This window comes from Micropterus dolomieu, linkage group LG16 (genome assembly GCF_021292245.1).
Source record: "Micropterus dolomieu isolate WLL.071019.BEF.003 ecotype Adirondacks linkage group LG16, ASM2129224v1, whole genome shotgun sequence".
Taxonomy (NCBI): domain Eukaryota; kingdom Metazoa; phylum Chordata; class Actinopteri; order Centrarchiformes; family Centrarchidae; genus Micropterus; species Micropterus dolomieu.
The window spans coordinates 3,100,497-3,114,427 of NC_060165.1; the positions used below are offsets into that span (position 1 = coordinate 3,100,497).

At 42.6% G+C, this 13,931-nt stretch overlaps 1 protein-coding gene across 1 annotated transcript in view; it reads left to right on the top strand.

The window, feature by feature from the left end:
- The window catches only part of large1 (LARGE xylosyl- and glucuronyltransferase 1), a 133,607-nt gene extending 125,862 nt beyond the window's left edge, over nt 1-7,745 (top strand). The window contains exon 15 of the mRNA XM_046071787.1: nt 4,075-7,745. Coding sequence (XP_045927743.1) covers nt 4,075-4,272 — 198 coding nt within the window. The 3' untranslated portion in view covers nt 4,273-7,745. The remainder of the gene's footprint in view (nt 1-4,074) is intronic.
- Nucleotides 7,746-13,931: the final 6,186 nt, after the last annotated feature.

Below are 13,931 nucleotides of genomic sequence, written 5' to 3' on the forward strand. Positions count from 1 at the left end.
TCTCTGGAAAGAACTGAAAACTGCTGTTCACAAACGCTCTCCATCCAACCTCACTGAGCTCAAGCTGTTTTGCAAGGAGGAATGGGCAAAAATTTCAGTCTCTCGATGTGCAAAACTGATAGAGACGTACCCCAAGCGACTTACAGCTGTAATCGCAGCAAAAGGTGGCGCTACAAAGTATTAACTTAAGGGGGCTGAATAATTTTGCACGCCCAATTTTTCAGTTTTTTATTTGTTAAAAAAAGTTTGAAATATCCAATAAATTTCGTTCCACTTCATGATTGTGTCCCACTTGTTGTTGGTTCTTCACAAAAAATTACAGTTTTATATCTTTATGTTTGAAGCCTGAAATGTGGCAAAAGGTCGAAAAGTTCAAGGGGGCCGAATACTTTCGCAAGGCACTGTAACTCTGAGTAGGTCTGTATGATTGTTGCACTACTTAAAGACAGTTTTTCATCTACATTATATTTTATTTTGACATTATATTTTTGTGCTGTTGTACAAGCAAACCCAAAACTTATTTCAGCCCTTTGTCTTAGCACTGGGTGGAGCTAATCCAAATAAATCAAAACTTAATATTCGATTCGTCTCTACTGTAACCGTTTCCAAAAATGAATTACTGTAGCTGGAAACCTATTACTAACTCATTCAAGTGTAATCATTTCAGGGCTGAATGAGAAACTTCTGGTAAGCTAAGTATGTAAAAGTAAGAAACTCAATCAGACCTCTGATTGAAACAACTTTCCTAATTCCAGGTGAAGTAGTTCGCCTTTTTCCATTATTGTAATTTTACACCTAAAAAAACCTCAATATTCACAGCCAAACAGTGTGAGAAGTCAGTGTATTATTACATTGCTCAAGCACCCAGAGACTTTAATATTGTGATGGATGAAAATCTTTAGTGAGTGTGTGTGAGCATGTTGTTTACCTTGTTGTACTCGATGCCAGCGAACAGCTGGATGAAGGCACACAAGGCTTCAGTTTCAGCCTCAGATTCTTTACCCGGTGTCAACTTGGCCCTGTAGGTCTGCAAACCAAACGTTAAGTTAACCAACCTAGTTACTACTCCAGGACATCCTTGTAAAAGAGATTAAAAAACTACATCATTAAATGCACCTATTTAATTTCTGTATTGAAACATCACATCATACTGACATCACACTTCTCATTAAACTAAATATTGGCGTGTACTAGCTCTGTTCTCTAACCTGTGTGTATGCTGCCACATAGGAGTGTGATCCATCAAATAAAAAGAGGTCCTCCACAGGTAGATTCTGGGTCTGAAGCTGAGAGCACATTTCAAATGCCACACAGGCACCAAAGGAGTATCCAGCAATCCGAAACGGCCCGTCTGGCTGAACCTGTCTGATACATTTCACATAGTAGGCTGCCAGGGACTGGATGCTATCCAGAGGAGCAGCTGGTGGAGAGGGGATGAACTAAGGTGAGCTTGGTTGGGCATAATAAGTTCAATGGAAAAACACATTCACAGCTTTAAATCCTCAAACTGGGAGATAGAGAGACACACACAACACAAATTTTCCTGACTTTTTGGGCATCCTAAGCTACTGAAAAATGCATTACAAAAGAGGAATAACAAAAAACAGCACTATGAGTGCCAGGATCATGCTTGGGCCCTAATTACTTTCATTCAGGGGCTCTCAAGACACACACCATGCCTAAGTAAGTGTGTTTGTGAACACCAAATACCTTTTGTGCACTGCAGGCCGTAACAAGGAATGCTAAGCTTGAAAGCAAGCGTCTTAAAGGCGGCAATGGATCCCTCAATGGGATGGACCAGGAACAGTGGCCTCTCTTGGCTCTGAACCTTGTTGAGTGGCGTCACAGTGGGGCCATTGGGGTTGACTAATAACTGGGTCAGATCAGACAAAGAGCGAATGCCATCCCTCTTAGTTGTAGTGTGGTGAGATTCTGGAAAGTAGAAAATAAAAAAAATAAAATAGTTTATGCAGTTTTAAAAGCCACATCCTACAATTTAAACACTGAACACAAAGAAATGCTCTCAGTATTGACATTACATTTCAGTATATGGTTGTTTTTTTTGCCAATTTAAAAGTAGCTATCCAACGAAGGTTAAAATCAAGGTCAAGGGACTTGGTTGAAGATACTGGAAGACATTTCGTCCCTCATCCAAAGGACTTCTTCAGTTCTGACTGACTGGCAGGGAAACTCAGCTATTTAACCTCAGTGGGGTCGTTGGCCCGGGTCATCGATACCGCTGGTTCGTTAGTGTTCCTTGTTGCTGTGACGACAGTCGTTACAGTCGTTAGGACTACCTGTGGCCAAGACTGAACGACCATCGTTGGTATCTTCACCTGAGGCCAATAGGTTACGTTTGTTGAGTTTCCTGGGAAGTGATGAAAGGACAGCATTGTAAGTGGGGGATAAGTGGTGGCGTAGACCCCCTCCCCTGTTCAATGACAGCTTCTCGACCCGGGCGTAGATGGCTTCCTTGACACCTCTTTCAAACCATCCATCTCCTCTGTCTAAAATGTGAACCTGGTGGTCCTCAAACGAGTGTCCTCTGTCCTTCAGATGTAAGTAGACTGCAGAGTCTTGACCTGAGGAGTTGGCCCTTCTGTGTTGAGCCATGCGTTTGTGTAGTGGTTGTTTAGTCTCCCCTATATACAGGTCTGTGCATTCCTCACTGCATTGGACCGCATACACTAGATTGCTTTTCTTGTGTTTGGGTGTGCGGTCTTTGGGGTGGACCAGCATCTGTCTTAGTGTATTCTTGGGTTTAAAACAAACAGGGATGTTGTGTTTGTTGAAAATCCTCCTGAGTTTCTCTGATACTCCAGACACATATGGAGTCACGTTTGACCTTCTTCTCCTCTTCTTCCTGGATCTTGTGGCTGTTTTCACAAAGGTCCATTAAGGGTATCCACAGGCTGTAAGTGCCCCCTTCAGGTGGTTCTGTTCCTTCTGTCTGGCTTTTGCACTTGCTGGTATGTAGTCTGCTCTGTGGTGCGAGGTTCTGATGACCCCTAGCTTGTGTTCCAGTGGGTGGTGGGAATCAAAAAGTAGGTATTGGTCAGTGTGTGTGGATTTCCTGTACACTTGAATTTGCAGGCTCCTGTCCTCTTCAGTGTACAGCACAGTCCAGGAAAGCCAAACTGTTGTTGTGGTAATCTTCTCGCGTGAACTTGATGTCCACAGAGTTGATGTGTTCTGTGAAGTGTCATCCAGTATCTGCACCAGTGGCTCGGTGCTGTTCCTCTGAAAGAGTTGAGGGCTTTTCCCTCCACTTCTTCCATGTAGATGTTTGCCACAATAGGTGACACTGGCGAGCCCATGGCACAGCCATGCTTTTGTCTGTAGAAACCTCCGTTGTACTGGAAATAGGTGGTGTTTAGACAGAGGTGGAGTAATTTACAGATCTGGTCAGGGCTGAGGCTGGTTCTGTTGTCCAGGGTGTAGTCGTGTAGTAGCCATTTCCTTATTTCCTTATGCAGACACAGTGGACTTGAGTGTGATGAATGCTACGTTCAGTTGAGAATTGTCCCCTTTTGGTTGCTTGTAACAGAAGCTCGTAACTCTTGACATTGGCAAACTCTTTTACATGGACGTAATTTGTGCCGCCTTTACTTCCTCAACAGTAAAATAAACAAGAAAAAACAGTAATACCACTGAAGAAATTGTTGATAGGATTGTTTTTCAATTTTAATTAACAAGGTGATGTTAATCAGGGTTACCTTACTGAAGAACTTACAATGTAGCAGTACAGTCAGACTTCCAATCACACTTCACATAAAACATTCAGCTGGTGCAACATGCCGAAATATTATCAAGATCAGGAGTTGATAGAGTTATAATTGGACTTACATCTATCAGGCAGATATAATAATGTCTCCAGATTAATGCTAATGTTACGTTGTGTCTGCTGGATGGTTGAATAATAGGTCAGATGCTGTGTTTACAGGTTGTTCAGCTGCCCCTTTGTGGCCCATAACACAACCAGTGCAACTTTATATTAGGTGTTGTAATAAAGAAGCCCGGTGGTTGTAGTAGTCAGCCGTCCTGAAAGTTCTTCCTGTCCTCCTCTCTCCACAGGAGTACGAGTTTGTGGTTCTGCCCAATGCCTACATGATCCACATGCCTCATGCGCCCAGCTTCGACATCACCAAGTTCCGCTCCAACAAGCAGTACCGGGTCTGCCTCAAGACCCTGAAGGAGGAGTTCCAGCAGAACATGTCGCGGCGCTATGGCTTCGCCGCCCTAAAATACATGACAGCTGAGAACAACAGCTAGCCACCACTGCAGACCCTCACACCCCCAGCCTTGAACAACTGACACACTCCAGGACAGGACAACAGGAAACGGATACTTTTAGTCCCTCAGAATTTGTTAGAACGTTTGACCGTCAGTGTGGAACTGCAAGGGTCTTTATGTCCATTCTTTGTCCTCTGCTGTGGATGGAAGAGATAATCCAGGAGGAGATCCCTTCTTCCAGGATGTAAAAGCTGTGACCATACAAGTGACTGCTAGGTCCAGGCCACTGTTGTGTGGGCCCCGAGCTCTTGGCCCTGAAATTTGACAGACGGCAGGCAATCAATGCATTGCCATATTTGTAAGAGCAGTGACAGAATCGTGGACTGCGTGTGTAACTATATGTATGTATGCGTGTTCGTGTGTGTACATGCAGGTAGATGAAAAGTGTGACTGTGTATGTGTCCCTCCAGGACAGCACTTAGCTAAAAGCCTGAGGAGAGCTGAAGATGTGAAACATTGTGGGCTTGCATTCTGTTTGCACGCCAACAAAGTGCCAACAAAAAGCAGCGGCAGTTTGACTGACAGCACACCCCACATTAAACGCACATTGTCATCGGGTGGCATGATAAGCCAAAGCAGCAGCGTCCACACAGATTTTCACATTGTGATGAGCGACACACACTCAGATATTGAGGTGATCAGCCGACCAGCCGACCAGCTGCTGCTGCTTAATTTGTTTGACAGTTGATACAGATCAGAATAAATCCTCCCCTTCGTATATTAAGGGAAGTTAAGTGCAGGGACGGCGGGAGGTCGTCCATGCGCTTGAAATTCAGGGTCTTCACATCAGCCCGAGCGTGCTGAGATTGTTTCCAGAGTTTTGTTACTGCTAAAGAATCTGACAGCAGCTGGTGCAGTGTGCTTTTTACGGTGCGTTTTAAATTGATGCCAGTGTGCTCTGCACAAACACCTGCTGGAAGTCGGTTTGTGAAGCTGCCACCCCACCACATGAGGCGAAGCACCAATCAGTGAGCTCTCTGTTTACGTTTTTCTTTTCCAACAATCAGTATTATTTATCAGTGTGTTTACAGGCCTGATGAGTGTCTCCTCCGCACATCATCAGGAGCATCTGAGGAGGAGAGTGGTGAAAATCAACCACTTGCAGTCAGGAGAAAGTCACAGACACTTTTTTTTTCTCTCCCGCTTTCTTTCTTTCTCACTCTGGCCTCTAGTTTGACGACATTATAGTGGAGTCCAAAAACGCTTGTGGTGTGTGTTCTCCCATTTGTGTTGCTACACATGGTCACGCTGGATGTGGACATTGGGTGTGATATGAATATTTTGCCTGCGCCGTTCAGCTCTTACTACTGCTGTGACAGACACCTGACAGACACATCTCTGCCCAGTTATCTAGACTCTTAAGAGGACACACAGACTGACAGTCACTATAATATTACACTGTAACCATATGACAAAAATATCATAAAAGCACTGTTTTGTATCTACATCATAATGTATGTTACGATATGATGAGATAAAAACTAAAGTTAGTTGAGGTGAATGGAATACAGATAACGTATATAAAATAAATAAAGTAAATAATAATAAAGTATGTTTATCTTACTGCGAGTCCTGACAGAGATATCATAGAAAGGTTTGAAATGATGAACCAAAAATCCAGACACAAACAGAAGAAGAACTTCTGCACTTTGGCAGTTTATTTACAACAGTAACATTTAGTTAGCTAACAACATCATTAAACTCATACAAAGTCATTGATGAATTGCAGTTGTGGACTATGAGCAAGACAACATTTATCATATATATGGCTGATTTTTTTGATGCATGGGGAAATGGAATTAGTAATTAAATACACCACTTCAGAATGAACACAACAATTTGAAAGTGTAGGAAATTTCCAAATTTTTAAGATGTTGTAACAAGTGTTTCCCTTCAGATTTCTGATGAGTACATCAGATAAAGTAGTGTGTGTCATCTCTGTAAAAGGACATCTCGGTTAAAATAACATTATGTTGTAGTTTTAACTTAAAATAACAGCTTCAAAATTGTTTTCATATTTCACTGACTTGTTAAAGGGTGAATGCCTTCTCTTTTAGTACCACTTTGGTCTTGCAATGCCAGCTACCGCACTGTGTCACATTGGAATCCTGGGCAGGTTGGCGTGAGATAAAAGCGGTGAAGGGGATGCGAGACAGATGCCGAGCTGGCCTTCTAGCTGTTGGACTGAGTTGGATGTAGCTGCAGTACCGGAGGCTGCAGTTTCAAGACCGCAATCCTAGGACCGGAACTGCATTTGTAGGACCCTTGTTTACTTTGATACTGCCGGCTAACTAGCTAGCTAGCTATGTTACTCTTGACAGCCCCCCGAAGCCAATTACCCATACCCTAACTTTCACAGTGTGTGTCTAAACCTAAGTTATTGATTATATGCTTGTTGACCAGTTAACCCAACAGCTGTGCACTTCAGCCTCAAGGCCGACGTGCTAGCAGACAGGGCTAATCTCTTTAGTGTTGCTGTCGAAAAGAAGAACTACAGTCCTAGAACTGTGGTCCCAGGATTGTGGGGGTCCTGAAACTGAAGCCTCCGGTACAGCAGTTAGATAATATTGGTTGGACACGTGAGTAATAACTTATTAGCTGGCTAGCTATGTTTGTGTTGTCGCGTTATTTATGTTTAGCCTACCTGCGTTAGCAAAGTTGTCAACTCGAGCGAAATCAGCCGGAGGTTTCACAGAAAGAGGTTTAGCTGCTAGCTATAGATCTCGAGTTGAAACTTACTAGAAAACACACTCGGACATCGGTAACGTTACTGTAAGAGCTCTTGCGTCGTTTGGTGTCTAGCTGTGTTGGCTAGCTTGCCACACAGCCTCTTGCTCGGTCAATCTCTCTTTTTCTCTTGTGAGCTTCTACCGTCAACGTATTCTTTCATCTCTTCGCCTCTGCCATTAGCTAACGTTATGTCTATAGAGGTTGCTGAGCCCAGTTATGTTGCTTTAACTGTGATGGCATTCATGATATCAGTAACGTTAGCTGACATTTCAGATTGTTACCACTGGCTTTGCACATACCACCGCTGGTCTACTGGCCAATACATATCTTTGTGAAACTAGAGGTCTCACACACACACACACACACACACACACACACACACACACACACACACACACACACACACACACACATTCTCTGATACACACTGTCTCTCTCTTTCTCTCTCTCTCTCTCTCAGTCACTACAGCATTCTTAATCTGTACAGGAAAGCAGCAGAAGGGCTCTGTGCAGTCTTGCAGGTGTGTGTGAATACACTGTGTGTCTGTGTGTACGTGTAGGTTCAGTAAGCAGGCGTGTGTGCTCGTGTGTGTGTGTGTGAGAAGTTTGACTCGGTTCTGAATGTGTGTGTGGCTTTGCAGGGCTGGGAGGAGCTGCAGTGTGTAAGTAGGACAGTGCTGACTGATGCTGCTACCTGAATAAAAGCAAAGAGTCAAACACTGTTCTGTTACTTTGTGTCATCATTTCTAACTTCATGAATATCAATTTAGCCTTGTGAACCCAAAGTAAGAGGGATTCATATGAGCACTCACTGTACTCTTGTACTCTGTACATACACAGTTGCATAGTATACCTGTGTGTATTTATAGAGTAAGTAAGAGTTTATCACCTTTCTGAGTTAAAGGGACTTTGTTACATGTCAAAGTCAGTTTACTCATTAAAGATTGTACTACCACTAAATGTTCCACACCTGCCTCAAACTTGCACAATACTGTATATATACACATTTACTGTGCAAAGAGTTTTAGGCAGGGCTGGACAATTTGCTGTAAAGTAAGAATGCTTTCAAAATAGATATTAATATTTATTACTATATTAAATATATATTTATTTATTTAAAAAATGTAATTATGTATGTATGCAAAGTAAGTTAACAGAAGAATAAATAGGATCAACCTTTTGCCTTCAAAACAGCCTATATTATTATAGGTACACAAAGTCAGGGATTTTGTAGGCATATTGTCAGTAGTATTATTAAACATTTATATCAATCAGATGGTAATGATCACCGATTGATATGTAGGTTGAAACACAATCATGAAGTGAAACAGAAACAGCTGGGTAGGAGGAATACAACTGGGTGAGAAACAGCCAAACTCAGCTAACAAGGTGAGGCTGCTGAAGACAGTTTATTGTCAAAGGTCATACAAGATGTCAAGACTGAGACCATCAACATCCAGATGTGCTGTCCAAGCTCTTTTGAAGAAGCTCAAAGAAACGGGGAACGTTGAGGACAGTAGATGCAGTGGTTGGCCAAAGAAACTTACTGCAGCAGAGGAAATTAATGTCTCCTCAATGCTGAGAAGTAGGTAGATGATATCAGAATCAGAATCAGCTTTATTTGCCAGGTATATGTACACATATGAGGAATTTGACTCTGGATTGTACAATGCTCACAATGTGCTTACTTACACAATAATACAATAATAAAATCAAACACAGGCTACAGTATAGAGAACACATATATACACACTATAAACAAAAACAATATAGACAGATTGAGATAATAGTGCAATGAGCAGAGCGCAAAGGGTGCAGGAGTGAATTATTATTACCAGTATTATTATTATTATTATTATTACAATGTACATGTCGGAGGTGGATGTGATATACAGGTACACATAAATAAGTATTATGTGCAGGGATTATTCACATGAGGTAGGTGGATTTGGTATTCAGAATATGACATGTAGAACAGTATGAACAGCTCTGAAATAGAGAATGATGAATAAATAAGTGGTAACCAGTAAACAGGTGGCAGAGTTACTGGGTTATTGGACAGGAATTGTTCTTGACACTGTGAGTCAGAGTCAGCTGTTCATCAGAGTGATGGCTTGTGGGAAGAAACTGTTCCTGAGTCTGTTGGTTTTGGCGTACAGTGCTCTGTAGCGCCTAGCAGAGGGGAGAAGCTGGAACAGGTTGTGTCCGGGGTGAGATGGATCTACAGTGAAGTTTACTTGCTTGTTTCCTGACTCTGGAAATGTATAAGTCCTGAATGGAGGGCAGGTTCAGCACAGATGAGCTTTTCTGCAGTCCTGACTGTCCGTTGTAGTCTGCTCCTGTCCGTTTTGGTGGCAGATCCAAACCAGACAGTGATGGACGTGCAGAGGACAGACTGGATGATGGCTGTGTAGAAGTGGATCAGCTACTCCTTAGGCAGGTTGAGCTTCCTGAGCTGGCGCAGGAAGTACATCCTCTGCTGGGCCTTCTTGATGATGGAGTCAGTGTTGGGCTCCCACTTTAGGTCCGGGATATAGTGGATCCCAGAAACCTGAAGGATTCCACAGCAGACAATGGGCTGTTTAGAATGGTGATGGGGGGCAGAGTGGGGGGGGCTCCTCCTGAAGTCCACGATCATCTCCACAGTTTTGAGTGTGTTAAGTTCTAGGTTGTTCTGACCGCACCAGAGAGCCAGCTGATCAAAAACTGATGTAAGATGTCACAGTGTCAGTTAGTTCGTCCAGGTCAGTGGCTGCAGCCTCAAAAACACTCCAGTCAGTGCAGTCAAAGCAGGCCTGTAAATCCAGCTTTGACTTGTTGGTCCATCTTTTCACAGTCTTTACAACAGGTTTAGCAGATTTCAGTTGTTGCCTGTCTGTTGGGATAAGATGAACCAGACAGTGAACAGAGTCCCAACGCTGCATGGGGAACACAGCGATAGGTGTCCTTTAATGTAGCAGTGGTCCAGTGTGTTAGTGTCCCTGGTGGGACACTTAATATGCTGTCTGTACTTTGGGAGTTCGAGATTGAGGTTTGCTCTGTTGAAGTCCCCGAGAACAATGAGCAGGGAGTCTGGGTGTTTTTTATCCATGTTAGTTATCTGGTCGGCCAGGTGTAGTAACGCCTCATTAACACAGGCCTGAGGTGGAATGTAAACAGCGACCAGGAAAAACGAGGAAAACTCCCGCGGTGAATAAAAAGGTTTACAGATTATGACCAATGTCTCTAAGTGAGGGCTGCATGATTTCTTCAACACTACGACAACTGTGCAGCAACCTTCCTTTATATAGAAACAGAGTCCGCCTCCCCTTGTTTTTCCGTATAGCGATCCGCACGGATGAGATTAAATCCCGGTAGATGAAGTGCGCTGTCCGGGATGCGCTCGGTGAGCCAGGATTCGGTAAAACACAGGGCGGCAGATCTGCAGAAGTTCGAGTTAGTTCTGTTGAGGAGCAGCAGTTCGTCCATTTTGTTGGCCAGAGAGCGGACATTCGCCAGGTGGATCGAAGGGAGCGCAGTGCGAAAACCCCGCTGTCTCAGTTTAACCAGTGCGCCTGCACGCTTCCCCCTTCGGCGTCTCCGGTAGATCCCATGCAGAGCTGCTGCTCCTCCAACTAATAAGTCCGGAAAAGTTCCAGGTTCGATAAAGAGCGGTGGAATAGTGTGAGCAGTTGAAAGTCCGATGTTTAAGAGCTCTTCTCTGGTAAATGTTACCAGAGAGGGACGGCAGAAAACAGAATTAATAAACAAAAACACAAAAAGCACTACGGAGCGTAATACAGAGGCTGCCATCTGCGGTGCCATCTTGGGTATTAATTATCATGCAGTTCCATCAGGGAGCATATGATTGCCCCCAAAGTTATTCTGCAGCATGACAACGACCCCAAACATACAGCATACTGATTAAGATAGTACTCATTAAGAACTATCTTCAGCGTAAAGAAGAACAAGGAGTCCTGAGGGCTGTACTACAGAGGGACTTTAATCTACTTAGATTTAACTCAGGGTTGACAAACTGACTGCCTACACTGGTGTTAAACGAAATAATCTGTTGGTTAGTTGAGTCCCTGTTAACTTAATTGGAGTTGGTGGTGTTTGCATTAAAGGGGTGCTCTGTATTTTGCCCCAGGGAATTGCATGTTGATTGTGTCAGGATATGAGGAGTTTAAAGACATGTCAACGGCCAAATCTCAGTGGACATCAAAGCTAGAGAGGCTTGCTGGTAGCACACTGATTAAATTTGTAATTATCTTCACAGTATTCTTGTTATAATTCTCTATTTAGTATTTTATGGACTCTTGTTTTGTGTGTAATACAATTAAGATGTAAAGGTAGAACTGCATATTAAGTCCATTGTAATAAAAAATGGAGCCGGGGAGAGGGCTACTAATCTGAAAGAAAACTCCTTACTCTCCAAGATGAAAGTGGTCAATTTATGGGGAACAAATTCTACATGTAAAAAAACTCATTATTCTCTGACATTATAATCATACATTTATGAGAGAAACTCTGAAAATAGTGTTTTTTGTCAACCACATGCTTAATTTTGTTAGGCTGCAACAGCACTCTACAGACGCTGCTGCCGTGTTATTATGCCTGCAGAGGAAAATTATATTATACTTCACAATCAGATAGCAATGAGAAAATACTTCAGCCCACAGACACCATAATATCATATATGCAGTGGGACCTTAGAGACTTTGCCGTGACTGGGCCAGTTGAGAAGAAAACACCGCAGTGATTTGGATTTTTTGTGACATTAATCTCAGGGGATTTCTGAGTTTTGTAAATTTACCACTTTCATCAAGGGAATTTTTACCCCCCACCCTGGCTGTGTATGTAAAATAGTCAATCTTAATATGTGAAAACATTTAGGATAATTCAATTAACACAGATAGGCTACATCTGAGAAATTGGCCTGTTAATGAGACCTGTTAAGATTCCTACATCACAGAGGCTGCAGGGCTGCCTGTGTGAATGTAAAGCTGTTGTTTTTAAGAATAGCTTCATTTCAGCGGCAACAGCAGTGGAACAAGTCAGGATGAAGTCTAAAAATATTAGTAATTAATAATAGTATTAATATTTCTCATTAACAGGAGGTGCACAGACATTTTGGTTGGGAGGGGCTCACGTGAAAATAAGGGCACTTCAATTTTTAGTTTTAAACAAAATGTTGAATATATTAACACAACTCTGACTTCCTTACCTATTTATTTTAATTCCCTCACACACGCAATTGTTTCATACTTAACATTTTTCTACAAAATAATCAGTTTACATAGAGACCCCTGGTCTTCTTAAGTGTTCACTAAGTTTATCACAAGAGCAGGCAACAACAAAGGAAACTATGCCACAATGTGCATGTTTTCTATGCTACTAGTATACAGTGTCTCGCAAAAGTGAGTATACACTAGGCGGAATGATTTTGGGAAATAATCTAATTGCGATTTTTTTTGCCTACATTGTGATTGCGATTTCATATGTGAATAATTTTTAAGCTCCGTATTATTCAAAACAGACAAGTAATAAATCAGTTTATAGTAGGGCTGCAACGATTAGTCGATGTAATCGATGACAATTGAATCCAAATTGAAATTTCATTGTCGACGCATCGTTACATAGATGCCGTTTAAGGGAGAGATAGCAATCTTCATATTAGGAACATTTCTGGTTGTTTATTTCTAACTGCAATGCACTACAGGAAGTGCTGGGGGCAGTATTGCTTCCACTGTCTGCCATGACTGCTTGACTGTACGCATTCATGCGAGAAGCGGAAAGAAGCGGAGAAAGAAGCCGTGTTTCCATCAACGTTTTTTAATGCGAAATTCTAAGTATTGCATTAGAAAAGGTTGATGAAACGGCAAAATTAGAAAAAAAAATCCTTATTTTCGCAAAAAGGTTTACGCTTACTTGAGGTGGTTTTTGCCTTTGTTGAAAGTTAATGCGCTAAATGGGAGATGGAACCACTTTTTCAGAATAAGTTCTGACATAGCGAACTTGTAACTCATGTCTGATCAGCTGTTTCTGCTGTCAGCATCTTGTCCAGTTGTGCTTGGTTGGTCAGATCTGGGGGGGTGGGGGGAGGGGCACTGGTCTATGTTGTGTGCGCGCCGCGGTCGGTCCAGGCGCTGTTCTTCCACGGGTTACGCTTGTTGCGTTCCGTCGGCATTACGTTGTCAACTGGCATTTGGGTCGGGGTCTTCCGCGTTTGCATCGCGGTGCATCTGGGAGTCTTTGTTTTTTTGATTAATTTTTTTTTTTTCTTTCTCCCACCCCTATTGGCTTCTGGGGTTCTTGCCTGCCTGTTGCTGGGGTGGGTGTGGCGCGGTCGTGGCATCCCACTCTCACTAACAACTACATTCTTTAACAGGCTTATGCGCACACACATGTACACACACAGACACACACAGTCTCACACATAGACACAAACAAATTTAGGTTGTCCCTGGTAGAAATATTCCTGATGCTTTTCTTTCAGTTACTTATTTAAATTAATTATTATTCCAGCTCTCGTGGCTGTGCTGTGTTGCTTATTTAGTGTGTGTGACTGTTTCTTGTTTTCATTTTTCTCTTAGTTGTCTTACTATGTCAGCTGTTTATTGCTGCTGTTCGGCTGGTTGTCTTTTACTATTATTATTATTTTTATTGTTTGTTTTTGTTTGTGTTTGTTTGTTGTTGTTTTTCTCCTCCCCAAGCCCCCCTCTCTGTTCTATTGCAGGTTTCGTTGCTTTCTGCAATTGGTGTTTCCCACAGCTTTTCCCTGTTGTCCCCACCCTCCATCCCCCTTCTCTTACAGGTCTTGTCCTTTCTCTGTGCTGTCTGTTTGTGCCCCCCCATCCCCGTGTCTGCCCCCCTGTCCGGCCCGGTGACAAATCAATACATAATTAAATAAATAATAAAACAGACAA